This window comes from Balaenoptera physalus (assembly GCF_965194825.1).
Source record: "Balaenoptera physalus genome assembly, chromosome: 1".
Lineage (NCBI taxonomy): Eukaryota > Metazoa > Chordata > Mammalia > Artiodactyla > Balaenopteridae > Balaenoptera > Balaenoptera physalus.
The window spans coordinates 90,806,336-90,834,202 of NC_138882.1; the positions used below are offsets into that span (position 1 = coordinate 90,806,336).

General features: G+C 38.1%; 1 protein-coding gene across 1 annotated transcript; it reads left to right on the forward strand.

Moving 5' to 3' along the window:
* Positions 1-11,895: 11,895 nt before the first annotated feature.
* Positions 11,896-27,369, forward strand: ADAM30 (ADAM metallopeptidase domain 30). The gene has a single exon (XM_082458554.1). The coding sequence runs from the start codon at positions 12,981-12,983 to the stop codon at positions 15,132-15,134; it is 2,154 nt and encodes a 717-aa protein (XP_082314680.1). The 5' UTR covers positions 11,896-12,980; the 3' UTR covers positions 15,135-27,369.
* Positions 27,370-27,867: the final 498 nt, after the last annotated feature.

A 27,867-nucleotide genomic window follows, 5' to 3' on the forward strand; every position in this document is an offset into this window, starting at 1 on the left:
AAGGGAGAAAAGAAAGAAAGAAAGAAAGAAGAAGATAAAATAAAATAAAATAAAGTAAAATAAAATAAAATTATTAAAATAAAAAAAATAATTATTAAGAAAAAAAATTTTTTTAAGTAATGAAAAAAAAATGGACAGACAGAACCCTAGGACAAATGGTAAAAAGCAAAGCTATACAGAGAAAATCACACACAGAAGCATACACATACACACTCACAAAAAGAGAAAAAGGGAAAAATATATATATATTGTTGCTCCCAAAGTCCACCTCCTCAATTTGGGATGATTCGTTGTCTATTCAGGTATTCCACAGATGCAGGGTACATCAAGTTGATTGTGGAGATTTAATCCTCTTCTCCTGAGGCTGCTGGGAGAAATTTCCCTTTCTCTTCTTTGTTCGCACAGCTCCCGGGGTTCAGCTTTGGATTTGGACCCACCTCTGCATGTAGGTCACCTGAGGGCGTCTGTTCTTCGCTCAGACAGGACGGGGTAAAGGAGCAGCTGATTCGGGGGCTCTGGCTCACTCAGGCCAGGGGGAGGGAAGGGTATATACACAAAAGAGCTTGAAATCTTAGGAATGTTTTAACAAATATGTACAGCAAACAATAGTGCTGAAGAAATGTCTTACCAACACCAGAGCTCCCTGGAAGCTACATGAACCATACCCTGCCCCTATCCCATTATTTCCTGATTAGAGCCCTTTCCCTTCACCCCAGAAGTAACAACTTTCTTGACAGTTCTGCTCATAATGTCCTTGATTTATTTTTATCAAGTATGAACGTACACCTAAAAATAAAGTTCAGTTTTGCCTGATTTTGACTTATACGTTCATTTTTGTTTTGTTTGTAATATCCATGTTGTTGCATATAACTCAGATTCATTAGCTCCATTGCTGCAGTCACCACTGATGGAAATTAGGCTTCTTTCCAGTTTGGGGGAGTACTGTTACATCCATGTATCCTAGTGTACATATGTACACATTTCTGTAGGGTAGGGATGGAATTTCTGGATCATAGAGCCTATTTTCAACTATATGAGATAATGTCAAACAGGTATCTAAAGTCATTTTATTGATTTATTGCCACTGAAGTGTAAGAGAGGTCTTATCATTCTATCATTCTATATCCTCACCAAAGCTTCATATTATTAATTTCTTGAATCATTGCTAAACCTGATGGGTATAGCATCAGATAGCAGCTTTAATTTGCAGTATTCTGTTTAATAATATGATTGAAACCTTTCCATCTGTTTATTGGCTACCTGAATTTTCTCTTATGTGATGTGCCTGTAGAAATCTTTTGCTCATTTTTCTATTAGATTATCTGTCTTTTTCTAATTGATTTGTTAAAACCATTTAGAGTGCTCTTTGTCAGTTATAGGATTATTCAATACTTGATCCAATAATAAGACAGAACAGAATCATACCACACCTGGAAGAGAGTATTGGGTTCTATACCAAAAAAAAATCAGAGATGTACTAAGAGAAATTAGTTAAAGCACATATTAGACAGACATTTTTACAATCATAGAATGAGGAAGGATGAAAGAATGGCATGAAACCCAGAAGGTAGAAGACCTTTAAATACTCTGTATGGTGAAAGACACTGTATAGGTTAGGTGACAAATAACAGATTGGCCAAATTAATTTGCAATATATTAGTAGCGCCAACAAATCAAAAAGCAGAGCAAAGCATGTAAGAGAAGAATGGGCAAAGGATACAAAGAGGCAAATGTAAGAATAATTTAATCGTGTATTGTACATTTGAAAGTGGCTAAGACAGTAAATCTTATAAGTTTTCATCATAGGAAAAAAAGTATAACTATGTGTAGTCATGAATGTTAGTTTGACTTATTGTGGTGATCATCTAGCAATACATAAATACAGTAGTCTTCCATTATTCACAGTTTCACTTTCCATATTATTAGTTGCTGCAGACAACTGCAGTCCAAAAATATTGCAGTTGTCCCTTGGTATCCATGGGGGGTTGTTTCTAGGATCCACCACAGACACCCAAAGCCTTGGATGCTCAAGTCCGTTAGTCTGCTCTCTGGATCCTCGGTTCTGCACCTGTGGATTTAACCAACCACAGATCATGTAGTACTGTATTTATTTTGCAGAAATCTTGTATTAGTCAATAGTTCAAACACGTGCTGTTCAAGGGTCAACTATAAAAGAGAATTCCCTTCAGAGTGCCTACATCATTCACCTCACTTCATCTCATTGCATTGGTATTGCATCATCTCAGAGGTTCACAAGATGAAGTAGGGTGAGAACAGGACAGTAAGATATTTTGAAAGAGAGAGAGGACCACATTCACGTAACTTTCATAACAGTATGTTGTTGTAATTATTGTATTTTAATATTTGTTGTTTTGGTTAATCTTTTATTGTGCCTAATTCATGACTTAAAATTTATCATAGTTATGTATATATAGGGAAAAGCATAGTATATATAGGGCTTGGTACTATCTCTGGTTTCAGGCATCCACTGCTGGTCTTGGAATCTATCCCCCATAGGTAAGGGGAGACTACTGCATAGAGAATCATTACGTGGTGCACCTACAACTTATATAACATTATATGTCAATTATATCTCAATTTAGAAATAATTTAAAGAGTAGATTGGCATTAAGCTACTATAAAGTTCAGTCTCACTAGTAATCAGAGAAGGTCGTTTTAAATAACGAGCTATACCTTCTTTTTCTAATAAGCCTATATTAAAGAGTTGAATATTAAATACTTCTAGAAACATAGGAAAGTGGGCCTTCTATAGCTGTGCTGGCTAATATGGCAGCTAGTAGCAACACGTGGCTACTTAAATTTAAATTAACTGTAATTAAAATAAGTTTGAGAATCAGTTGCCTTGTCACAAGAGCCACATTTAATAGGTCAATAACTGCAGAAGGTTAGTGGCTATAGTATTGGGCTGTATTAACATCTCTACCATTGCAAAACGTTCCACTGAACAGACTAAAGACATCAGCGAAATGGTGGAGTAGGAAGCCCTGACACTCCTCTACTACTACAAACCAACAAAATACCTCTGTGAGAAATCCAGAAACCAGTAAAACTATGACCACACCCCACATGAGCGTGAAGCCATCTTCATGAAAGTTGGCTACAGAATTTGCAGCTCTATCCACTTTCTCTCACCAGAGAGCCTCTCATTCATCCCCTAATCCACAAACACACATATGCAGCACGTTTGGGAGGAAACACTCAACTCCCATCTTCTCCTTGGGAAGGGAAAGGAGTAGAATGTAAGTACAAATGACCTTCAGGGGACAGTCCAAGGGACAAGGGTCTGTCTTGCCTGTACTCCAGTACTGACAGGAACAAAGGTGCCAGGTTGAGGGGTTTCAGAACACAGATATAAACCATGTACCAGGGTGTGCAGCACTACAGACAGAAACTAGGTGGAGCCCCAGGATGGTGATTTACTACAACACCAGATAAGCTTCAACTTTGCAGTGGGAGCTCCTGAATAGAAACTGGCAAATCACTTCAAAAAAATTGCATAAACAAGCCCAGAAAGGATACATAGACATTATACATTAAACACACACACACACACACACACACACACACACACACACACAGAAAAGACTTGAGAGGTCTCCAGACTGTCTTGCTTGGCTGTGTGGAGAAAAACCGCCCTGTATGACACCAGTCTGGGAGAGTTGACTGATGCTTTAGATGCCAAAATCCAAAATAGAACAACAACAACAGCAACAAAACAAGACATACAAAGAGACAGGCAACCATGACATGTTTAAGGAACCAATTTCATCTCTAGATAATAAACCTAAAGAAAGGGAGATATATGAATTGCCAGACAAAAACTCAAACTTACAGATCAACGAATTAACCGAGAGCACAGATAGACAACTATACAAAATCAGGGAAATGATGCATGAACAAACGAGAATATCAACAAAGAGATAGAAACCATGAGGAAGAACCAAACGGAAATTCTGGAAATGAGGAATACAATACTTTATTTGAAAAGTTCACTGGAGGGGCTCACCCAGGCAGAAGAAAAAATCAGCAAATTAAAAGATAGGCCTTTCATCATTAGTGAACCAGAGGAAGAAAAAGTCAAAAGAATGAAGAAAAATGAAGAGAGTCTAAGGGACTTAAGGGATACGATCCACTGAAACAACATATACAAATGGGAATCCCAGAAAGTGAGGAACAGAGGAAGGGACAGAGAAACTGAAGAAAAAATGGCCAAAGGTGTCCCAAATCTGAGGAGAGAAAGAGACATACAAATTTAAGAAGCTCAATAAACTCTAATGTGGATATATCTAAAGAGACCTACATTAAGATATATGATCATCAAACTGTCAAAAGTCACGAATCAAGAGGGACTCTTGAAAGCAGAGGGAGAAAAGTGAGTGTTACATACAAGGGAGCTCCCATTAGATTGGTCAGCAGATCTCTCAGCAGAAATCTCTCAGATATAGAGAGTGGGATGATATATTAAAGTTATTGAAAGAAAAAAGTGTCACCATGAACATTACACCTGCCCAAACTATCCTTAAAAACAGGAGAAATTAAGACTTTCCCAGATAAGCAAAACCTGAGGGAGTTCAGCACCACTAAACGTATCTTAAAAAAATTCTGAAAGGCGTTCCACAAGTTGAAGTGAAAGGACGATAAATAGCAATACAAAAACATACAACCATATATAATTCCCTGACAAAGGTAAATATTTAGACAAATAAAGAGTGCCATAGTATTGTGATATAGGTGAGTTAACAACTTGTAAGTCTGGTATAGAATTTTCTTTAAAACAATTATAAATTTTTGTTAAGGATAAGCAATATAAAAAGAGGTAATTTGTGTCATAAATAAGATAAAGTGAGAGCGGGTAGGGATGTAAAAGAGTAGAGTGCTTACATATGATTTTTTCTTCCATTTATATTTAGTAACATGGGGGCAGGAGAAGTGGCTTAGCTGCTCACACCAAGATTCCTTTTACAGAGACAGACTTTATCTGAGCAGAGCTCTGAGATGAAAGGGAACCTGAGCTGGGGAAGGCACCACTTCAGCTACTCCATACAGCAAAGGAGAGAGAGAGAACACCCGAATTACATTTAAGCCTGTCAAACTTACCTCCTTGATTAATTTACAAAGTATTTTTCCTCTAAGATTGTATATAATTTTATTACATGCGATTGAATTTGAGTTGTTATTGGTTTAAAATAAGTTGTTACAGAGTGGGGGAATGAAGATGGCAGAGTAAGAGGACATGGAGCTCGCCTTCCCCAAGCAACACACCAAAAATATATATACATGTGGAACAATTCTAATGGAAAACTAACTGGAAACTGGCAGAAGACCTCCTATATGACCAAGGTTGCAAGAAAAATTCCCATGTAATCAGGTGGAAGAAAAGCACTGCATTGGGTTGAGACTTGTGCCCTTGGGAGGGGACTAAGAGGAAAAGGGAGACCACAGGGGCAGGCATTCACCCTGGGGAGTGAGTGGGTTGAGCCATAGACTGAGCATCTCAGTCCTGGCGTACTCCAGGGAGGAGACAAGCCCCCTTGGCTACTTGGAGAACTGCTGGGACAGGTAGAAAGGCTGGAGGAGCCTAGACTCCACTCGGGAGGAGTGTGCAGGTGCTGGCTTGCCACCAGACTGGGCGGAAAGAGGTCTGCCCTAGGGACTGCCCCCTCTCTGGGCCCTCCAGTCTGAGCTGAGGGAACACGTTGGACCCGCTCACTCCAAGTCACGGCTTGGCACTGGATCTGGGACAACAAGATCCTGGGAAAAGACTCCATCTAAAAGACACAGAGGAGACCCACAGGCCCAGGGAGAGGTCCAGTTGTGATGGCAGCAGCCGTTGTTGGTGCTTTCTCAAACAGTGCCATAGAAGCAGCCCCGACTTCTGACAGCAACCCAGCTGCTTCCATTCCCACAGCCACAACACTGGGATCCCAGGCCCGGGTGAAGAAATGCTCCAACCCTGCCCACTTCATGCCATAACCTTGCACTAAATCTGGGAAGACCGCAACAGGGGAAAAGACTCGATCTTGGGTTTTGTCTGAACAGAGCTGTAGAAACCTGCACAGACAGCACATCAGACCTTGGTAAGTGCACAGGCACATGAAAAGAGACTCAATGTTGCTAATTATTATAGAAATGCAATTCAAAACAACAAGATATCACCTCACACCTATCAGAATGGCTATTATCAAAAAGTCTACAAATAACAAGTGTTGGTGAAGATGTGAAGAAAAGGGAAATTTTATACACTGTTGGTGGGAATGTAAATTAGTGCAGCCACTATGGAAAGCAGTATGGAGGTTCCTCGATAAACTAAAAATAGAACTACCATATGATCCATCAATTCCACTCCTGGGTGTATATCTGGAATTAATGAAAACACTAATTCAAAAAGATACATGCACCTCAATGTTCATAGCTTCATACGTGCAATAGCCAAGGCATGGAAGCAACCCAAGTGCCCATAAACGGATGGTTGGCTTAAGAAGATGTGGGATATGTATATGCAATGGAATATTACTCGGCTGTTAAAAGGAATGAAATCCTGCCATTTGCAACAATGTGGACGGACATAGAAAATATTATTCTTTGTGAAATAATTTAAACAGAGAAAGACAAATACTGTATTCTATCACTTATATGTGGAATCTAAAATATAATACTAATGAATGTATGCTTAAAACAGAAACAGACACATAGGTATAGAAAACAATCTAGTGCTTACTGAAGAGGAGAGGGAAGGGAGGCGGGGTAAATTAGGGGTAGAGGGTTAAGAGATACAAACTACTATGTATAAAAGAGATAAGCAACAAAGATATATTGTACAGCACATGGAATTATAGCTCTTCTCTTGTAATAAATTTCAATGGAATACATTGTGTAAAAACACTGAATCCCCCACCATGCTGTACACCTGGAAATAATATAATATTGTAAATCAACTATACTTTTCAATTAAAAAATTTTTTTAAACTAGCTGAAGGAAAACAGAAAATTCCACGAAAATGTGGAATGAAACCATGCACTCTTTAAAAGCCAGTGGGTTAAAGAAAAAATTATAAGAGAATTTGGAAAATATCTGGAGATAAATGAAAATGAAGCCACAACATCCCATCTCATGGGATGTAGCAAAAGGAGCACAAAGAGAGAAATTTATAGAAGTGAACACTTATGTTAAAAAGGAAGCAAAATCTCAGACAAATAACTTTACCTTACATTTCAAGGAATTACAATAAGAAGAAAAAAACTAAACCCAAATTCAGCAGACAGAAGGGAAAAATAAAGATTAGAACAGAAATAAATGAAACAGAGAATCAAAAAAGAGTAAAAAAAAAAAAAAAATCAATGAAACTGAGTTGGTTTTTTGAAAATATCAACAAAATTGACAAACCTTTAATGAGACATAGTTAGACAAAAGAGAAGACTCAAATATCTAAAATAGAAATGAATGAGGAAACATTACAACTAATGTCATAAAAATAAAAAGAATTACAAGAGACTACTATGAATAATTATATGCTAGCAAATTGGATGACCTAAGATATGGATACATTTCTAGAAACAAACAACCTACCAAGGATGAATCACAAAGAAATAAAAGATATAAATGGGCCTATAACTAGTGGGGAGATTGACAATTAATCAAAAGCCTGTCAACAAAGGAAAGTTCAGGATTAGATGGTTTCACTGGAGAATTCTATCAAATATTTAAAGAATAATTAACATCAAGACGTCTTAGACTCTTTCAAAGAATTAAAGAGGCAGGGACACTCTCAAACTCATTCTATGAGGCCAGCATTACCATAATACCAAAACCAGATAAAAGATAACAAGGAAAGAAGACCACAGAGCAATATCTCTCATGAATATTGATACAAAAATCCTAAAGAAAATACTAGCAAACTAAATTCAACAGCACATGAAAGGGATCATATTCCATGACCAAATGGGATTTATACTGAATGTAAGGATGGTCCAAAACGTGAAAAATCAATCCAGGTACTAAACCTCATTAAGAGAACAAAGGGAAAAACCCATATGAGTATCTCAATTGATGCAAACAAAGCATTTGAAAAAATTCAACACACTTTCATGACAAAAATTCCCCTCAGACGAGGGAGGGAAGAAAACTACTTCAACATGATAAAAGCCATGAATAAAAAGCTAACAGTTAACATCATACTCAGTGGGAAAGCTTCCCCTTTAAGATCAAGAACAAGTGGGCAAAGATGTTCACTCTTGTCATTACTATTCAACATAGTACAGAAAGCTCTAGACAGAGCAATCAGACATGAAAAAGAAATAAAACACATATAAAATGGAAAAGAAGAATTAAAATAATCTCTGTGTTCAGAAGATATGGTCTTATATACAGAAAACCCTAAGAATTCCACACACACAAAAAAAACCCAAACTCTGTTAGAACTAATAATGAATTTGTCAAAGTTACAGGATACAAAATCAACACTCAAAAATCAGGGGCATTCCTATATGTTAACAATGAGCAAACTGAGATGGAAATTTGGGAAATATTCCCACTATACTACAATACTATAGACTTAAAAAGTATAAAATTCTTAGGAATATACTTAACAAAGGAGGTGAAAGACTTAGACATGGAAAACTGCAAAACATTGCTTAAAAAATTCCAAAGATGCTTCATATTAATGGAATGACACCCCAGGGTCATGGAATGGAAGACTTAATATTGGTAAAATATAATAATTGATAGTCATTATGACGGTTTAGTACTGGCATAAAGATAGATATATAGACCAATGGTATAGAATTGAGAACCCAGAGATAAACCCTTCTATATATGGCCAAATGATATTCAAAAAGAATGTCAAGACTACACAATAAGAAGAATACAGTCTTTTTAACAAATGTTATGATATGTTAACAAATATGTTAACATATGTTATGATATGTTAACAAATGTTATGATATCCATATGCAAAAGAATAAAGCTGGACACTTACCTTACACATGTACAAAACTTAACTCAAAATGGATTAAACAGCTAATTGTAAGAACAAAAACTATTAAATTCCTAGAATAAAACATAAGGGTAAAGCTTCAGGACACTGGATTTGGGAATGATTTCTTGGATATGACACTAAAACCACAGGTAACAAAATAAAAAATTGATTAAAAAGATGACAACAACAGGGCTTCTCTGGTGGCACAGTGGTTAAGAATCTGCCTGCTAATGCAGGGGACACGGGTTTAATCCCTGGTCTGGGAAGATCCCACATGCCGCAAAGCAACTAAGCCCGTGCTCCACAACTACTGAGCCTGCGCTCTAGAGCCCACGAGCCACAACTGCTGAAGCCCGCATGCCTAGAGTCCGTGCTCTGCAACAAGAGAAGCCACCTCAATGAGAAGCCCGTGCACCGCAACGAAGAGAAGCCCCTGCTTGCTGCAACTAGAGAAAGCCCGCGTGAAGCAATGAAGACCCAATGCAGCCAAAAAAAAATAAATTAATTAAATAAATTAATTAAAAAAATAAAAATAAACTCAAAAGGAGGAAAAAGTACTACATATTACGTGATGCATTAAAAAAAAAAAAAGATGACAACAACAAATTTTAAATCTGCACACCAAGATACACTCAAGAGAGTGAAAAGGCAATCTGCAGAATGGGAGAAAAATCACTGCAAATCATATATCTGAGACAGGGTAATATTCAGAATATCTAAGAAACTTCTTCAACTCAGCAATAAAAGTTAAATAATCTGATTTAAAAATGGGCCAAGAGATTGAATAGATATTTCTCCAAAGAAGATATACAAATGGCCAATAAGCATATAAAAGAGTCTCAGTATAATCAGCAAGGAAATGCAGATCAAGCCACAATGATATACCACCTCACACCCATCAGGATGGCCACTATTAAAAGTTCAGAAAATAAGTGTTGGTAAGGATGCAGAGAAGCTGGAACCCTGTGAACAGTTAGTGGGAATATAAAATCGTGCAGCTATTAAGGAAAGGAATATGGAGTGCCTCAGAAAGTTAAAAATAGAATTACCATATATCTAGCAATTGAGTTTCTGGATGTATGTCCTAAAGAACTCAAAGCAGGATCTTCAGGAGATATTTGCACACCCATTTTCATTGCAGGATTATTCACAATAGTCAAGAGGTTGAAGCAACCCAAATGTCCACCAACAGATGAATAACTAAGGAAGTGTGGTATATACATATATGGAAGAGCATGCATGCTTAAAAAAGAGGAAAATCCTGTCACAGGCTACAACATGAAGAAACTTTAAGGATATTATGCTAAGTGAAATAAGCCAGTCACACAAAGACAAACACTGTATGATTCTACTCATACTCAATATTTTAAGTAATCAAAATCATAGAAATAGAAAGTAGAAAGATAGTTTCTATGCGTAGGGGACAGGGGGTAGAATTAGCGATTTTTAGGTATAGTTTTAGTGTTGCAAGATGGAAAAGTTTTAGAGATTTGTTGCACAAAAAATGTGAATATACTTAACACAATGGAAATGTACATTTTAAAATGGTAAAGTTAACGTTATGTTTTTTTAACCACAGTGTTTACAACGTGTTATTGAACAAACTGCTTTACAAGATAATTTGTAAACCAATACAGGATTTTTAGAGTTCTGTTTGATTTTTAGAGGGCTCAATCAATTTGAACACTTGCATTTTCTTTGATCTAACACAAGTCTAAGAATCCACCGGAAGTGGCAAAAAGGTGTGTGTGCGCATGTATATATTTACATATAAATAAATAATATTTAATGCATACACATATTTATCTTAATCACCATAATAGAACATATTTATCAACAAGAAAAATGTAAAAATTTGAAACAATGGTTATACCATGAATACATAAAGGAAATGGTTAAATAAAGAATTATGTGAATACTATAGAATATTATGTATCCGTTAGTAGGCAATGATCTACATCTGTTATTATCAATGGCCTAGAAAATTATTTACAATATATTGTGTACTGAAAAATGGCAGTGTCAAAAATATATGAATAGTATGTACTATTTTTAAATATGACATACTTTCTATATTTTAATGGCATGTGCTAAGATGGAAAAAGCATCATACCTAAGAATTCTAAGTGTTGGGAAGAGTTTATTGGAGACATATGCAGATTGAGGATAAAGGAAAGGCTTGCATTTTCTACTCTATGTAATTCAGGGTTATTTCCACCTTTTACAATATATGTGCATAATTTTTGTAAATAAGGAAAAATAGGTCAAAGCAGGCTATTTCCACAAAGCTTTGTGTTAACAAACAGATGCTGTAGAGTTTAGCCCAAAGACAATTTTGTTGCAACAGTAGTTGCAGAATTAGTGTTTTAATCAAGAAATACTCCAGGGGCCTAAAGGAAAATGGTATTGATGTGAAAATGATGATAAAAGAATGAATACAGGAGATAGATCCCAACTGCCCTCCCCAATATAGGCTGCTGGGGGCTTGAGAAAATCACAGACTGAGGAAACTGTAATTTCTGATTTCCAGTCTGAACTAGGAGCTCAACACATTTGGTGATACCTTCATTTGTCCCTAGTCATCTCTCTGCTGAGTTCTCCTCTTCTTCATCTCCTTTACCTCCACTGTGCCTCACCTCAGCAGCTGACTCTACAGGGACCCTGAACCTTCAGACTGGCCCTGCCTTACTGGCTACTAACTACACTCACTGCTTCTCCTGCCTGCCAACCAGGTCACCTGCACTGTACACAGGCTCGTCCTTTGCTCCCCCCCTGAGTGGGCCCCCTTTGAAGGGATCCCCCATCCTCTCCTGGAGGCTGAGCCAAGCTATATATGGGGGTTTTCCTAACAGCACTTGAGAATGATTAGGATCCTTCCATCTAACAATCCTTTTTAAAAAAATTTTATTTAATTTTTTTTAAACTTTTAATTTTATATTGGAGTATAGTTGATTAACAATATTGTGTTAGTTTCAGGTGTACAGGAAAGTGATTCAATTACACCTATTCATGTATCTATTATTTTTCAAATTCTTTTCCCATTTAGATTGTTACATAATATTGAGCAGAGTTCCTGGTGCTATACAGCAGGTTATCTATTTTATATATAGCAGTGTGTACATGACAATCTGAAACTCCCTAGAACCCCCTAGCCACTGTTGTGTTTCTTCTCTCTCTTTCGCATCCAACTTCTTGAACGTGTGGTCTGGATTTGTGATCTCCCTTCTGAATCCCCCTTTCACATCACAACCTTCTGGCACGTGGCTCCTCAGCAGTTCCCCTAATCGTTCACACTAAAGTGACTAAGATCTCCTTTTGTTAAATTCAGCATTTCTTGAACTCTGCTCGGTACTTCACCTGTTGACCACAGGTGCTGCCCGGGGTGGGGGTGGGGAGGTGGAGTCTCCTCTGATTTTCTCAGGCTCTGGTGATACTCTTGCTGGCTCCGGTGATCCTTCCGTTTGCCTCAAGCGAGCCCAGCAGAAAAGTGGAAATGATGTAACTGTGAAGTGGACACACTGGGCTTTAAAATATCCCACTCAACCCATGGAAAAATCAGGTGTGTCCTAAGGCCTATAGAAACAGAAGAAATGGCCCAAGATACAGTGAACCTTTAACAAGTTCTCTGTAGTGCCTCTTATTCTTTATTCCTTCTCCTTTTCCCAACCACTTCTCTGCCCTTCTCCACCCCTCGTGCAAATAGCCTCGCTTTTCATTTTATTCTCGCGCACCTTCCCTGGATTCTTGCACGTGCGCCCAACGGCACCGCCCAGAAAACGAACTAGTTGCGTTGGACAGGGCGTGCACTTACTGTGGAAATCCGCTGGACTGAGCCTGACCCAGCTTGGACCGAGGCTGCGCTCCCACACAGAGGCTCGGGGAGCTCCGCACTCGCTGGTCCCGCGCCTCTAGCGGCGGTCCCTGGAAGTCTGAGTCGCAAGGCCCTCGTGGCAGGGACTGACTCACTTGGGAAGAGGCTCTGCCATGAGGTCAGTGAGGACCCTCCTCTCCCCAGGCCGTTCGCTCCCCTTGCTAGTCCTGCCCGTGCTCCTGGTTGACTCTCTCGGCAAGGATTTAATTTTTCACCCCGAGTGGGGCTTTGACTCCTATGAAATCACCATCCCCAAGAAGCTGAGCTTCCGTGGAGGGGAGCAGGGTGCGGCCAAGCACGTGTCCTACCTCCTGCACGTAAAAGGCAAGAATCACGTCCTCCACCTGTGGCCCAAGAGGTTTCTATTGCCCCGGAATCTGCAGGTTTTCTCCTTCACAGAACAGGGAAGGCTCTTGGAGGATCATCCTTATATACCCAGCGACTGCAACTATGTGGGCTTGGTTGAAGGAAGTCAGGATTCTAAAGCTACTTTAAGTACATGCGTGGGGGGTCTCCGAGGCATACTGAAAGTTGATGCCAACCATTACCAAATCGAGCCCCTCAGAGCCTCTTCCAATTTTGAACATGTCATATATCTCCTAAAGAAAGAGGAGGAATTTCCCAATCCGATCTGTGGCTTAACTGATGATGAAACAGTAAAGCAGTTGGCCGAGCATGAGAACAGGGCTAGGATACGTGACTTTAGTGAGGCATATATGCACCAAAAGTACTTGGAATTAGCCCTGGTCTTTGATAACAGTAGGTATTTATATTTGAACTCCAATCTTACTCAAGTCATAAATGATGCCATTCTTCTGACTGCAATTGCAGACTCTTACTTTCAAGATGTCCGTACGAGAATACAACTATTAGCTATGGAAGTATGGACAGACAGAGACAAGATAGCACTTAATGCCCCAGTGATATCACAAGTTTTAGGCCAGTTTGTGCAATACAGATCACGTGACCTAAGTCGTCGGATTCCAGCAGATTGGGCACACCTATACCTTAAAAAACAGTTTAGTGACGCGCTTTCACAGCACTGTGGACGTGTATGTAGTACATTGCCTTCTGGATCTACAAGTTCTATTCTAGATAAAAATATCCTTGGACCTGCCACTTGGACTACTCATGCTCTGGGCCATAGTGTGGGAATGACCCATGATTACAAATACTGCCAATGTAAGGGTAGACATAGTTGCATCATGGGCACTGGACGAACTGGGTTTAGTAATTGTAGTTATGCCGAATTTTATTCGCATGTTAGTTCAGGATTAAACTGTCTAACGGATATCCCAGGATTAGGTTATGTGGTAAAGAGATGTGGAAACAAAATTGTGGAAGAGAATGAGGAATGTGATTGTGGTTCAAGAGAGGACTGTAAAGAAGACCAGTGTTGCCAGCCAGATTGTAAATTCAAAGAAGGTGCCAACTGTAGCACTGGACTTTGCTGTCATAACTGTCAATTTCGTCCATCTGGATATATGTGTCGGGGGGAAGAAAATGAATGTGACCTTGCAGAGTACTGCAGTGGGACCTCAGCACTCTGCCCAAGTGACGCATATAAGCAGGATGGAACCCCTTGCAAGTACAGAGCCCGTTGTGTCAGAAAGGGCTGCCAATCCAGAACTATGCAGTGCCAAAATATTTTTGGAGCTGATGCCATGGGGGCTCCTTTTCAATGCTATGATGCAGTTAATGTAATAGGTGACCAATATGGGAACTGTGGTATTTTAGGAGTTCGTCAGTATGAGAAGTGTCCCAGAGAAAAGGCATTATGTGGCAGGCTACAGTGTATAAATGTCAAAACCATCCCTGATATGCCAGATCATACTATTCTAATTTCCACTCACCTGCATGAAGAAAATCTCATGTGCTGGGGCATTGGCTATCATCTAGCCATGGTACCTATGGGGTTACCTGACCTGGGTGTGATAAGTGATGGTACCTCCTGTGGTAAGGAGCGGATATGTTTTAATAGAAATTGTGTGAATAGCTCAGTCCTGAATTTTGACTGTTCGCCTGAGAAGTGCAACCGCCGAGGCGTTTGCAACAGTAACAAAAACTGCCACTGCATGTATGGCTGGGCCCCTCCATTCTGTGAGGAGGTGGGGTATGGAGGGAGCATTGACAGTGGGCCTCCAGGACCCCTAAAGAGGGAGGTGCCCGCCTCACTTCAGGTTGTGTCCCTTATGTTAATGCGCCTGATTTTCTTAATTATCTCAGTGATTGTTGTGCTTTTCAGGAAAATCATAGGAAGCTTATAAATCCAAAGAGAAAGAAACACCACCAATTAACACTGGAGCAGAACAATTCAAGGCCAAAATGACCAAGAAACCAAAAACGCAATCAGGCAATCCACAGTCACTCTATTACACAGGGTCATAAATTGAACAAGCTTCTCATTTATCCAAACACTTCTTCTTCCTTCTTCCTTCAATTTATTTTACCTAATGTTCTTTGAGGTTTTGATCAGTAAATAAAAGGTATTCTTGGTTTGGAAACAAATCAGTGCATTTTGCTTTCCTACTTCACTTTCCCCTTAGTTTGTGATCAAGTTTTGAATATCCTTAAAAGAATGCCCTAACAGCTTTCCGAACACAGAATACTGTGTGTTTCATAGAATTACAGTGGATTTCAGGGTAGAGTCCTGTCTCTCAGTTCCCAGCAAACAAAACCATTGTCTGCCTTTCCCTCTGCCTCCCTCATGAAATCCTCTGTGTCTCTGCCCCATGCTGAACCATAAATGGTAACTACCACACTTTATATATAGAATGCGATAGTTTGCAAGGGGTGTGTGTCCCTCAGTTAAGTATCTTCTGCTGTTACAGTCACTGTATGGTTCACCGTAGCTCCGTAGAAGTGTGGTCTCTGACTCAGTGTTTGGGTTGACCTCAGCTGGGTTGAGGACTGTAATCTACCGTAACTCCTGCATTGCACCACAGTCTACAAATGATGACAAGGTCTGGCAGTGTCCTGAGGACAAGGCTCTTAACAGAATTCTGTGCTTTGGGTTTCTGCTTGCAGGGGCGAGTCTTTTGTGAATGTGTGCTGGGGGACATCTGGCCCCAGGTTTGCCACACCCCTAAGGAGAGCAGAGGGGAGTGAGGAATACCTTCCATCCCAAGTACACCCAGGTCTGCCTCCAAGTGTTCTCCCCCACCCTTTTGCCTGGTGCTTTGGCTGGGAGGAGAGGAGGACTGCGTGGGCCCTTCGGAGGAGTCAGTGGCCACTTCTTGCTCAGCGAGGGTCTCATCACCCCAGACCTGTGTCAGCCCAAGTGTTTTGATCTTGTTCTGGGCTGAGTCCTCCTGCTGTTCCCTCACCTTGCCCAGGCAGCACTGCAGGTCCACTGTACCCCACCCCAATCTCCTCTTTTCTTAGCCACATAATTCTTCTAACTAAAGAAGGTGTGGGAGGCTCATGATAAAGAGTGGTGCCCTTAGACTATCTGGGGACTCTTCTTACTCAGAGGAGAAACACCGAAATAACCCCATCTTTGTGGTGATCATAATTTTAACATTTTTCAAGCTTGGCCATCATCAGAAAATGTCCTAGAAAACAAGGACATGTGCTTATAGCCTCAATACTGATAATGGTGGCTACCATTTATTGTGAGTTCACAGTGTGTCAGGCAATGTTCTAAGCACGTCACCAGTGTTAATGTGCGGAGTCCTGAAAATAACTCTGTGAGGTAGGTGTTATTATTTTACGGTTTTCCAAAAAAGAAATTGAGAAACATGAGGTTAAATAACTTGCTCAAGATTACATAACAGATATGTAATGACGTTATTCAAGGAAGCAGTATATAAATATTAGGAAAATGAATTTAGGGAGAAGGGTTTATTTAAAAACTGTAAGAATATTTACACACTAGTAAATTTTTTAATAAATTTAATTGTGATTATGTGTACATAATATATATCATTTAACCATTTTTTCTACCATATTGAGGAACAATTAACAAATGTAATAACATATTTACATTGTACAATGTGATGATTTTATATATATAAACATTTTAGAATGTCTACCAAGATCAAATAATTAACACATTCATCATCTCACCTAGTTAAATCGTTTAAAGGGAGTCTGAATGCTTACAAGCAACTCTCAGCAAATTTCAGGTATAAAATACTGTATTATAAAGTATATTTACCATGCTGTATATTAGATCTTCAGAACGTATTTTACTAATAATTATAACTGAAAGTTTGTACCCTTTGATTTACATCTACCCATTTTCCCCTCTGCCCAGCCCCTGGCAACCACCATTCTATTCTATTTCTATGAATATGGTGGGGTTTTTTTTTTACGCTTCACAAAGTAGTAATACCATATGTATTTGTATATCTCTGTGTTGCTTTTCACTTAGCATAATGCCCTCTAGATTCATTCCAGTTTTTCCAAATGGAGGATTTCCTTTTTCATGGCTGAATAATATTCCATTTTATATATGTACCACAGTTTACTTATTCATTCATCTGTTGAGGGACATTTAGTTTGTTTCCAAGTGTTGATTATTGTGAATAATGCTGCAATGAACATGGCAGGAAAGATATCTCTTCAAGATACTAACTTCATTTCCTTTGGATATATTATAATCCCAGGAGTGGGATTGCTGGATCATATGGTAGTTCTATTTTCATGCCTTATATTTTCAAGTCAATACTTTAGTAGTGTTAGATACATTCACATATACATGTTTGCCATTTGTATATCTTCTTTGGAAAACTGTCTATTCATGTCCTTGCCCATTTTTAAATAGAGATATTTGTGGGGGATGGGGTTTGCTTCTGAGTTGTGTGAGTTCCTTATATATTTAGGGTATTAACCCCTTATCAGATATATGGTTGGCAAATATTTTCTTCCAAATTGGAAGTTACCTTTTCATTTTGTTCATTGGTTCCTTTTTTTCAGAAGCTTTTCAGTTTGATGTAGTCCCATGTGTTTATTTTTGCTTTTGTTGCTTTTGATGTTATATCCAAAAATATCATTGCCAAAACCAATGTCAAGTGTCTTTTCCCCTATACTTTCTTCTGGGAGTGTTAGGGTTTTAGGTCTTATGTTTAAGTCTTTAATCCTTTTGAGTTGATTTTTGTGTATGGTGTAAGATGAGGGTCCAAATTCATCCTATGCATGTAGATATCCAGCTTTCCCAACACCATTTATTGAAGAGACTATTCTTTCCCAATTGTGTTATTTTGGCACACTTCTCAAAAATTAGTTGACTTATATGCTTGGGTTTATTTCTGGGCTCTCTAATGTGTTTCATTGGTATATGTGTATGTTTTTATGCCAGTACCATACTGTTTTGATTACTATAGCTTTGTATATAATTTGAAACCAGGAACTGTGATTCCTTCAACTCCGTTCTTTCTCAAGATTCTTTTGGCTATTCGGGGTCTTTTGTGGTTCCCTACTTATTTTAGAAAATTTTTTTTCTATTTCTGTGAAAAATGCCATTGGAATTTGATAGCAATTGTATTAAACATATAGATACCTTAGGATAGTATGTACCCTTTAATATTAATTCTTTCAGTCTATGAACACATGATATCTTTTCATTTATTTGTGTTCTTCAATTTATTTCATCAATGGCTTATGATTTTGTGTACAACTCTATCACCTCCTTGGTTAAATTTATTCTTAAGTGTTTTATTCTTTTTGATGCTATTGTAAATGAGATTTTTAAAAAATTTCTTTTTTTCATAGTCTGTTGTTGGTGTATAGATACACAACTTATTTTTAAAAGTATAAAATTTCCAAATAAATACAAAGGAGAAAAACTTTGTGATTTGGGGTTAAGCAAAGAGTTATAAGACACTACACCAAAAGGACAAGCCATAATAGAAAAAAATCAATAATTTGGACTTCATTAAATTAAAAACTTTCATGTTTCAAAAAACCATTATGAAAAGGAAAATACAAACCACAGAGTGGGAGGAAATGTTTGCAAATCATATATCTGATACAGGGCTTGTATTTACAAAATAAAGAATTATTTTAACTTAATGATAAGAAGCAACCCAATTTTAAAAATCAGCAGAAGGCTTGGATCGACATTTTACCAAAGAAGACACATAAATAGCTAAAAAGCACATGAAAAGCACATGACTCAATGTCATTAGTCATTAGGGAAGTGCAAATAATAACCACACTAATATATCACTTTACACCAACCAGTGGGGCTATGTTAAAAAAGACAGACAATACCAGGTGTTGCTGAGAATGTGGAGAAACCAGACCCTCATACATTTCTGGTGGGAATGTAAAATGATATATCCACTTTGGAAACCACTTTGACAGTTTCTTAAAAGTCAAATATAACCTTACCAAATGATCCAGTAATTTCATTCCTATAAATATGTTTAAGAGAAATGAAAATATAGGTCCACACAAGATTTGTTTGGGAATGTTCACAAGATCTTTATTCACAAGAACCAAAAACTGTAAAATTTGTTTACAAATAAATATTTGTATTTGTTTACAAATATCTATCAACTGATGAATGGATAAACAAAATATGGTGTTTCTACACAATGGAATTCTACTCAGCAATAAAAAACAACAAGATCTGATATAAGCTAGAACATGAATGAACTTCAAAAACATTATACTAAGGGAAAGAAGCCAGTTGCAAGAGAATATATATTGTCTTATTCAATTTATACAAAATATACAGAAAAGACAAATTTACAGAGGCAGAAAGCAGAGGTTGCTTGAGGTTTGGGGACGAAGTGGATATTGACTGCAAAGGAGTCAAATGAGGAGGGAAATTGAGGAGGTTAAAAAAATATTCTAAAACTGGACTATGGTGATGGTTGCATGACTGTGAATCTACCAAAAATCATTGAATCATACATTTATAATGGGTGAATGTTATTGCATGTAAATTTAACTTTTAAAAAAGACCTAGATATGGAAGCAACTTAAGTGTCCATCAAAAGATGAATGGATAAAAAAGATGTGGTGTATATATACATATATATATATATATATATATATATATATATATATATATATATATATATATACACACACACACACACACACACATACAAAATGGAGTACTATTCAGCCACAAAAAAATGAAATTATGCCATTTGCAACAACATGGATGAACTTGGAGTGAAATAAGTCAGACAGAGAAAGACAAGCACTGTATGATGTCACTTAACATGGAATCTAAAAAATGAAACAAACTAGTGAACATAACAAGAAAGAAATAGACTCAGCATAGAGAACTAGTGGTTACCAGTGAGGAGAGGGAAAGGGGAAGGGGCAAGCTAGGGGAAGAGGATTAGGAGGTACAAACTACTATGTATAAAATAAATAAGCTACAAAGATAATTGTACAGCACAGGGAATACAGCCAGTATTTTATAATAGCTATAAATGGAATTTAACTTTTAAAAATTGTGAATCACTATGTTGTACACCTGAAACATATAATATTGTACATCAACTATACCTCAATTAAAAAAAAAAAAAGTTGTCACTCCCAAATCAAAAGGTGGTGGCATCCTGAGATCCTGCAGTGGATACTGTGAGATGTGGTGCCACAACCTGGAGTCTGAGAGCCTGATATCTGATATCACAGCTTCAGTAAGGGATTCAGTGCCTGTGCCTTCAGCCTCTAGCTCTGGTAGTTCCCTCCAGAATCCACACTTCATTCAGGTAGGCTAAGGTGGTCTCAGCTCTCCAAGCAGTGCCAGGAGACCAGTGGCACCTGGTAGGGAAGGGAGAAAGCCACCAAGCAGGGCAGAACTCTGTGAATACTCAGGACAACTTAGACTCCGAAGCCGCCCCACATATGTTCAGACTAAAGAGGAGCGAGGGCAAGAACAGAGAAATAGAAGATAAAACATAAAAGCAGCTCTGAAAGACTTATAGATTATGAGATCTCATGCCTGGATGGGTGCAAACCAGCAATCTATCAGCCAGCTGCAGATACATTCACAACCCTCTGCCAGGCACTAGGTGACATTGACACCACAAGCCGGGTGGCTGGACACTTCTGGGCATTCACACACAGTCCGAGTGAGTGGATGCTGGACGTCCCAACGCCGGGCCCACAGCCCTCTCTGCCTGCTCGGAGTCACCTCAGGTAACAATCTCACCCTCTCCATCTGCCATCCACTTTCCCATTCTTCCCTCCACTTCAGCCACTGCACTCACTCACGAGTCCCCCCAGGTCCGGACACCCTGGTGTCAATGTGCTGTGCCCTGTGGATGCTTCCAGGGGTAGAGCAGGGAGCTTGGGTTTGCTCACCATGTAACCCCTGGCTAAAGCATACCTGGCACCTAGTGGCACCCAATTAAGGCTAACTGAATGAATGCTTACCAGGTAGGTATGGGATGGGAGTGGGGGTGGCGCATCAGGCATTCCATTGTGGATTATAAGGTTTTGGTTTCAGAGGGTCCCTGGAATGGGAAGATGCAAAAGGTTTTTCCATGGTGGATATTATTTAAGACCTTTATTCCAGCAGCTGAGTCAGAAACAAGAAAGATCATGATGGTGAAAAATGCCTGGAGGGCAACACTTGAAATGGCCCTGAGCTCCCCACCCAGGATGTTTTGGGGCCCTCAGCCTGGAGGACATTGGTGGGTGGGCGTGGGAGTGGACAGGGCAAGCTGAGAGAAGAAGGAGAAAGCTGGTGAAAACTGGTCAGCATCTTCTCCAACACTTGATATTTTTAGTTTCAGCCATTCGTATAGGTATGTAGTGAAATCTCATCCACATTTCAATTTCATCTTCCTAGTGACTAATGATGGTGAGCATGTTTTCATGTATCTGCCATTCATACCTCTTCTTTTGTAAAGTGCCTGTTCACATCTATTGCTCATTTTTAAGAAATGAGTTGTTTCCTTATTGTTTAGTTTTGAGAGTTCTTCATATATTTTAGATACCTGTCCTTTATTAGATATATGCTTTGCAAAGATCCCTATCCACCCCCACCCCCCGCCCCAGTATATGGCTTGTCTTTACAGTCTCTTAGTGTGTCTTTTGAGGAGCAAAAGTTTTAAATTTTGACTAGGTCTAGTTTATTAATTTGGTGTTTTATGAGTTTTGCTTTTATACTTTAAGATTTCATGTTTAGGTCGATGATCTATTTTGAGTTACTTTTTGTATATCGTGTGAGATTTAGATCCAAGTTCATATTTCTTGCTTATGGACATCCAATTGTCCCAAGAATATCTGCTGAAATTCTTTTCTTTCTCCACTGCATTTCCTTTGGGCCCTTGTCAAAAATCAGGTGCCCGTATGTGTGTCTATATTTGGACTCTCTGTTTAGTTCCACTGAGCTATTTGTCTTGCATTATGCTAATACCATCCTGTTTTAATTACTGTAGCTTTATAGCAATTCTTGAAATCAAGTGGTGTTAGCCTTCCAAATGTGTTTTTTTCACAGTTGTTTTGGTTAGTCTAGATCCTTGCATTTCCACATGAATTTGAGAATCAGCTTGTCAATTTTTACCCCTCAAAAAAATCTTGTTGGAATTTTTATTAGAATTGCAATGAATCTATAAATGAATTTGGAGAGAATTGACGTCATAACAAGGTTGATCCTTCCAGCCACTGAAAAAGGTAAATATGTCTATTTATCTAGGTCTTCTTTAATTACTCTCAGCAATAATTCGTAGTCTTCAGTGTGCAGGCTTTCACAGTTTTTTGCTAAATATTTTATATTTTTTGAGCTATTATAAATATTATTTTTAAATTTCATTTTCTAATTGTTCATTGCTTGTACACAGATCACTGGATTTTTGCATATTGATCTTATATTACAACCTTGCTAAACTAAATTATGAGTTTTAGTGGCTTTTTTGTAGATCACATTGGATTTTCTACATAGACAATCATGTCATTAGTAAATATTTCTTCATTTCCAATCTTGGTTTCTTATATTTCTTTTTCTTACCTTATTGCACTGGTTAGATTCTCCAGTACAAAGATGAATACAAATAGTGCGAGTGGAAATTCCTGCTTTGTTTCTGTCTTAAGAGGAAAAATTTAGTCTTTCACCATTAAATATAATGTTAATTGTAAATGTTTCCTAGATGCACTTTACTAGGTTGAAAAGGTTTCCTTTTATTTCTAGCTTTCTAGAGTTTTTTTTAATATATAAATTTATTTATTTTATTTTATTTTTGGCTGTGTTGGGTCTTTGTTGCTGCACGCAGGCTTTCTCTAGTTGTGGCGAGCGGGGGCTACTCTTCGTTGCAGTGCGCGGGCTTCTCATTGCAGTGGCTTCTCTTGTTATGGAACACAGGTTCTAGGTGTGCGGGCTTCAGTAGTTGTGGCACGCGGGCTCAGTAGTTGTGGCTTGTGGGCTCTAGAGTGCAGGCTCAGTAGTTGTGGTGCACAGGCTTAGTTGCTCTGCAGCATGTGGGATCTTTCCGGACCAGGACTCAAACCCATGTCCCCTGTATTGGCAGGCAGATTCTTAACCACTGTGTCACCAGGGAAGCCCTTTTTTTTTTTAAATCAGGAATTGCTATTGGATCTTGTCAAATTTTTTTGCAACTTTTGTTTTCTTTCTTTCTTTTTGCCACACTGCACAGCATGTGGGATCTTAGTTCCCTGACCAGGGATTGAACCTGTGCCCTCTGCAGTGGAAGTGCAGAGCCTTAACCACTAGACCACCAGGGAAGTCCCTGAAACATTTTCAAAGATGATTATATAGATTTTCCTTATAGTGGATTACATTAATTGGTTTTTGAATGTTAACCTTGCATTTTGGAGATGAACCTCATTGATAATGATGTGTTATCCTTTTAATATGTTGTTGGACTCAATTTGCCAATATTTTGTTTAGAATTTTTGCATTTATGTTCATGAGAAATATTAGTTAGTGGTTTCCTTTTCCTATAATGTCTTTCTCTGGTTCTGATACCAGGATAATATTAGTTTCATAAAATCAGTTGGGAAGTATTTCCTTCCCTTTAATTTTTGAAAAGAGTTAGTTTAAAATTGGTATAATTCTGCCTTAAAATTTGGTAGAATTCACCAATGAAGCCACCCTGGTCTGGAGCTTCCTTTGTGGGAAGGATATTAACTATAAATTCAATTTCCTTAACAGATATAGGGCTATTTCAGTGATCTCTTTCATCTTGAATGGGCTTTGGGAATTTGTCCAAGTTTTCATATAGATTGTTGAGTTTATTGACATGGAGTCACTCATGATTGTCCCTTATTATCCTTTTAATATCTGTAGAATCTGTGGTGTGTCACCTTTTTCATTTGGATATTAGATAATTTTTGTGTTCTCCTGTGTTTTTCCTGATCAATTTGGTTAATAAATTGTCAATTTTATTGATTGTCTCAAAGTAGTAGGTTGTTGACTTAAATATGCGCAACTTGAGACTTGCGAGTTAAGTTTTATTTGGGGCAAAATGAGGACTGCCGCCTGGGAGACAGCGTTTCAGATAGCTCTGAGAAACTGTTCTGAGGAGGTGAGGGGAGGAGCCAGGATATATAGGAGTTTTGCAACAAAGAGCAGGTAATTGGGAACGTCAAAAGATTATTGTTATAAAAAGAAAAACAGATATCTCAAGTTAAGGAATTTAGCTCTTTTCTATGTATGGGAAGATGCAAGAGACTGGGCTCACTGAAATCATTCCTTTGATATGCACCTTAGCTGTCTGGGGCCTGTATTTTCACATCCTGAGTTTCCTCAGGCTCACCAGCTCACGTTGGAGGGCTGCAATCATTGGTGACTGTGACATCCTTTGTTTATTGATATGGCAGGAAATATTCCATTTATAAATATTCCATTTATCAGTCCCTCCTCTTGGTCGGAAGTTCTACCAATGTTTGGGAGACATTTTATGACCAAATTTTGTCCCATGGCACTGGGAGGCTCATCCCAGATCAGGTGAAATTTCTTGTTGATACGCCACTTCAGGTGTTAATTTTTGGATTAGGCCCTGTTTAATAATCAGGTTAAAAATTCTCTGGATCCTCTGTCTTACTAGTCTATTATGATCCAGGAAATGTTTTCCCTGTTGCATCTTCCCATATTTAGAGTTGCACTATTACAATCATTGATCACATACAGAACTGTATATTTGATCAACTCCTTCAAGTCGCCTAGTCATCATTATTTTTGTTGGAGGCTCAGTCACACATTTAGTAATACAAAGAACAATAATCTTGTAAGACATGCAAAATACAAATAATATAGCTGATAACATTAATAGAGTTATAAGTAAATATTTAAGCCAAGAGCTTCCCACGCCAAACCAGTTTTCTAAGAGGTTGTCAAGACTTGGGAGTGCATCACTTAAGGCAGAAATCTGATTTTTCATATGGTTAATTAAACGTGTTATATTAGAGGATTCATCAGGTATGAAAACACAGCATTCAGTTGGAATTGTGGCACAGGTACCTCCCTGAGATGCTGTAAGGATGTCAAGGGCCACGTGGTTTTGCAGCACTGCTTTTCTCATCATAGAGACCTAAGAATTCAGTAGGCTAGTAGCCTGGTTACTATCACTGAGTACTGTAAGAGACAATGATCTTATGAAATAGGATAAGTAATGTAGCTAGTAATATTGACAAAGTCATAACGCAGCAGGGAGACGCAATCATAAACAATTTGGAAACAAAGAACAAATTAAAACAATTAGTATAACTAGTTGTAATCCAGTTGCAATAAACTATCAAGTCCATAGGAGAGCCAGCTGGAGAAGCCAAATTCTGGCAGGATCAGGTAGAGCGAAAAAGATAAATGTTTTATCTTTGTTTACAAGGGTATACTTTATCAACTTGTAGGTCATAGTATAAGAGAAAAGGTTTTTCTGAAAGACAAAGATTAAAGCTAGTATATTTCCCAAAGTCATAAAATTATAAATCTTATTCATCCGTTCATTCAGTCCCATATAATTGATTCCTGTTGATTTGGATGAAGTAATCAGGTTTTCCGTCATTTGTTACATAGTTCAGTGGTATTATCTAAAGGCCATCAGAAACTTATGTTTCTGATAACACCAATACGGTAAGAACTGGAGAAAAGAGAGAATGTCAGAGAAGGTCATCAATCCAAGAAAGTATAAAATCGATGGTGTGGTTGGACATGTTGGAGCTTGCAGGAAGATCTAAATTATAGACTGGAGCATAATAATAATTAGAAACAAATAAAATTATCTAACATTCCAATAGTTACGTATTTTAAAATACACTTCAGGGAGACTTCCTTGGACTGAAACCGTTTTAAACAACATTGTCATCAGACAAGGCCACTGGGTACGAAGGAGTAAGGCACAAGCAAGAGCATCCTGTGATCACGTCACCACACAGGAGCAAAAGAGAATTACGCAATCACAAAAATGATGAAATATTCTCCTAGTCCAGCTAACAAAATTCACTTGTTTCCTTACAAGTTAATTTTAGCTTCAGTCCCATCTTTTTGCCATCCAAATAAACCTACCAGCTCTAAGACATACTTCCTTTCTTTTCCCTCAATAAAATGTAATTCCATTCCTCATACCTTCTTTACTGAAAACACACATTCTACTTTTCTACTGTACACTGAAATGTTTCCGTATTGTTTCTAGTGGCTTTAATTACATGTTTAAATTAGAATCCTCAGCTCTTAAAAACCTTAATTTCTAATGAAAGAAGTAAGCAGTTATGAACTGTTTTTTACATTAGCATTCTGTAGATTGGTGAACATAAGTACCAATGATCATTTCTAAAAACATTTGTTTTCTTATAGAAAACATCTCAGGGTGACACCAAACATTTTCATTTATAGTCCTAAATACCTTTAGTTTCTCTATTTAGTAACTGATGTCTCAGTATCTTAATTTTTTTTGGAAATTATCTATTCAATAAACTTCCATTACTTCAACTAGCATAACTCTAGAATGCTGAGCTACCAAATACATGTAAAGATCATTTTAAGTAGACATTTCTAAAATATAATTATTTTTAAAGAGGTTACCCAAAAGTTCTTATCTCTTTTACATTTAAAGTCTCATCATATCAAGTTATTTTCCTTGCAACAGGTATAATAGTCTTATTTGACTTCTATTAAACCTAGGTACAATAAAGTATTATACATAATATTGATGACTCTGAAGACAAGTCTATATTAATTAGATCAACAAACTTTAATACCAGGTATCAACTTAATATTGAATATTTCCCAGTTCATGTGAACCTGAAAGTCATTTTGGCCGGTTTCTTCTATATTTAATTTGTAAGTGCTTACTTTAAATTGAATAGAGCTCTTTATAAATTAAATTTTGATAATACTTTTCAGAGGTAGAGATATCTCATGTATAATGCATACACAGACATATAAACAGTCAAAACTAGAGATCTCATGACTTTACTTAGAAACATGGTTATGAATGAGGTATTTCAACATAAAATTACTAGTTTACAAACAGTTGGAATACATTAAAGTTGCTTGCTCAGATGACTAAAGCTTTACTATTTGTAAAGTTTGGCTGAGGGAGCATTTTCAGTGGTTTGAATTTTAAAATTGCCACTTTTGGGCTTCCCTGGTGGCGCAGTGCTTGAGAGTCTGCCTGCCAATGCAGGGGACGCGGGTTCGAGCCCTGGTCTTGGAGGATCCCACGTGACGCGGAGCAACTGGGCCCGTGAGCCACGGTTGCTGAGCCTGCGCGTCTGGAGCCTGTGCTCCGCAACAAGAGGGGCCGCGATAATGAGAGGCCCGCGCACCGCGATGAAGAGTGGCCCCCACTTGCCGCGGCTAGAGAAAGTCCTCGCACAGAAACGAAGACCCAACACAGCCATAAATAAATAAATAAATAAACTCAAAAAAAGTTAAAAAAAAAAAATTGCCACTTTTTTTCCCCTTGGTTGTAGGTCTTGTCTGATTGAGCTAATTAGTTTCAGTCTCAGGTCCTTGTGGCCTGTATTTACATTCTGGTTCGTAGAGATTTGCAGGAGAAAGACAGTGGTTTTTAGTTCCCCAAAGGACAGGTCTGTCACCTAAATGATACTAAAATATTTTATCAGTGA